The 2,323-nt window shown below is 54.6% G+C and overlaps 1 protein-coding gene across 1 annotated transcript in view; it reads right to left on the bottom strand.

Moving 5' to 3' along the window:
• The window catches only part of DOCK6 (dedicator of cytokinesis 6), a 62,030-nt gene that overhangs the window by 7,052 nt on the left and 52,655 nt on the right, over positions 1-2,323 (bottom strand). The window contains exons 37-38 of the mRNA XM_037727519.1: positions 1,743-1,998; positions 1,519-1,662 (exon numbers count right to left, since the gene is read on the bottom strand). Coding sequence (XP_037583447.1) covers positions 1,519-1,662; positions 1,743-1,998 — 400 coding nt within the window. The remainder of the gene's footprint in view (positions 1-1,518; positions 1,663-1,742; positions 1,999-2,323) is intronic.

The raw sequence follows: 2,323 nt of genomic DNA, 5'->3' as shown, positions 1-2,323 counted from the left end.
TAGTAGTGGCGGGGTTTCTCCATGTTGCCCAGGCTGCTCTTGAACTCCTGACCCCTGAGGTCTTCGTCTCCAAGAATCTAGCAAAGTGACAATAATGAATACAATGACAGTAAAAGGCCAGCACCACAGAAGAAATCTCAGTGGAACACCTGACTTCAAGTGTGACCTTGAATCTCACTGGGCTCTCAGATGAAACTGCCAGTTCCCCAGAAATGCGAGGAACTGAGAAGCAGGTAAAGTGACATCACATGGACACAGCCAGCCTCACACAAACCAGAAAAACACACGGAGCAAAGGCCCAGGGCTCCTGCGAGTCAAATGCAGAAGCCACCAACTGCCCTCATACAAACAAGCAGACTAGAGAAGAAAACCCCTTTACAACAGTGGAAAATCAGCTACTGGGCACACTGGCTCACAGCTGTAGGCCCAGCACTTTGGGAGGCTGAGGTGAGAGGATTGCGTGAGTCCAGGAGTTGGAGACCAGCCTGGGCAACATGACTCTCTCTATATAAAAAATTTAAAAATTTTTTATATAAAAAATTGGCAGAGTGTGGTGGCACATGCCTGAAATCCATCACTTTGGGAGGTTGAGGCAGGCAAACCATTTGAGCTCAGAAGTTCCAGACCAGCCTTGGAAATATGGCAAAACCCCATCTCTACAAAAAAATATAAAAAATTAGCTGGGCATGTGATGTGTGCCTGTCGTCCCAGCTACTCAGGAGACCAGGGTAGGAGAATCACCTGAGTCCTGGAGCCCAAGGTTGCAGTGAGTCACGATCACGCTACTGCACTCCAGCCTGGGTGACAGAGTGGAGGCCCTTGTCTCAGAAAATATTACAAAGAAAAAATTATATAATAATTTAAGAATTGGCTGGGCATGGTGGCACATGCCTGTAGTCCCAGCTACTTGGGAGGCTGAGGCAGGAGGACTGCTTTAGCCTGGGGTTCAAGGCTGCAGCAAGCTACCATTGCCACCAGGCTGTACGCCAACCTGGGCAAAAGAGCGAGACTCTGTCCAAAAAAAAGAGAAAGGAAAATTGAACATATCTCCAATGTATGGAAGGCTTGCTATATCAGGCCTGCATCAGGGGTCTCATGAGGCACACGCAGATAACGGGGCCTCTGAGAATCCAATTCTCTTTTTTTGTTGTTGATACAAAGTCTCACTCTGTCACCCAGGCTGGAGTGCAGTGGTGTGATCCCGGGTCACCACAAGCGATTTTCCTGCCTCAGCCTCCCAAGTAGCCGGGATTACAGGCACCTGCCACCACGCCCAGCTGATTTTCTATTTTTAGTAGAGACAGGGTTTCGCCATGTTGGCCAGGCTGCTGTCAAACTCCTGACCTCGTGATCCGCCTGCCCCAGCCTTCCAAAGTGCTCAGATTACAGGTGTGAGCCACAGTGCCCAGCCAATTTTCCTTCTTTCCAAGTCCTCTGCTGGAAGAGTCTAGGAAGCAGATCCGATGATGCCTCCCTGGCCTGAGCCCCCTCTCCTGCCCTGAGTCCCCACAGTCTCACCATGGTGAAGTAGGCGGCTGCCTCTTCCAGCAACCCGACCAGCCCCAGCTCAGTGAAGTGCTTCCCGGAGCAGAAGCCCTCCTCGTCGGGCGACAGGATGTCGTCGGAGATGGCAGACTCCTCTAGCACGTTGGATGAGATGTTCTGGTTCAGGAGAGGTGGCGTCAGACCATGGTCCGCACTGCACATGTGCTGCCTGCCACCCCCACTCCCTCACCGCTCACCTGGAAGGAAACGCAGCCCACAGGCAGGTGGCGGCGGTCCTCGAGCAGCGCGAGGTACTCGGCCACGAGGGCGGCGGCGTGCACCATGCACTGGGCGGCCTCGGCGTGGTTGCCCAGTTCCGCGTGCTTCCCGGCCATGTTCTGCAGCCACGTCAGCCGCAGGTCCGGCGAGCCCTGGTAGCCCCGGGCAATTCTGGAGTCGGGGTGAGGTGAGGGGGGATGTGAGGAGGGGACCTGCTTCCCAATTGTCCATCCCCTTCACTGGTTACCCGCAGGTCTGCCCCAAGCACCAGTGAATCTCCTCACCTGTACCCCGCCCCCTCATTCATTCCCTCACCTGTCTCCCCACCTGTCTTCCCGTCCTGTTTTCTCACCTGCTGGCCAGTCACCTCTTAACCTGCCTACCTTACATATGCCTCTAGTCATCTTCCTCACTTGTCCTGCTGTCTGCCAGTGACCAGCCAGTCCCCTCACCTGTAGCCTACTGACCTGTCTATCCCCTCACCTGTCCACCCCTCACCTGTCCACCCCTCACCTGTCTGTCCCACCTGTCCACCCCCTCACCGCCCACCCCCTCACCC

The sequence above is a fragment of the Cebus imitator genome, unplaced genomic scaffold (assembly GCF_001604975.1).
Source record: "Cebus imitator isolate Cc_AM_T3 unplaced genomic scaffold, Cebus_imitator-1.0 Scaffold234, whole genome shotgun sequence".
In the NCBI taxonomy this organism is placed as follows: Eukaryota; Metazoa; Chordata; class Mammalia; order Primates; family Cebidae; genus Cebus; species Cebus imitator.
Note: the sequence above shows the minus strand (reverse complement) of the source record. Positions and strands in the feature narration are given on the sequence as shown.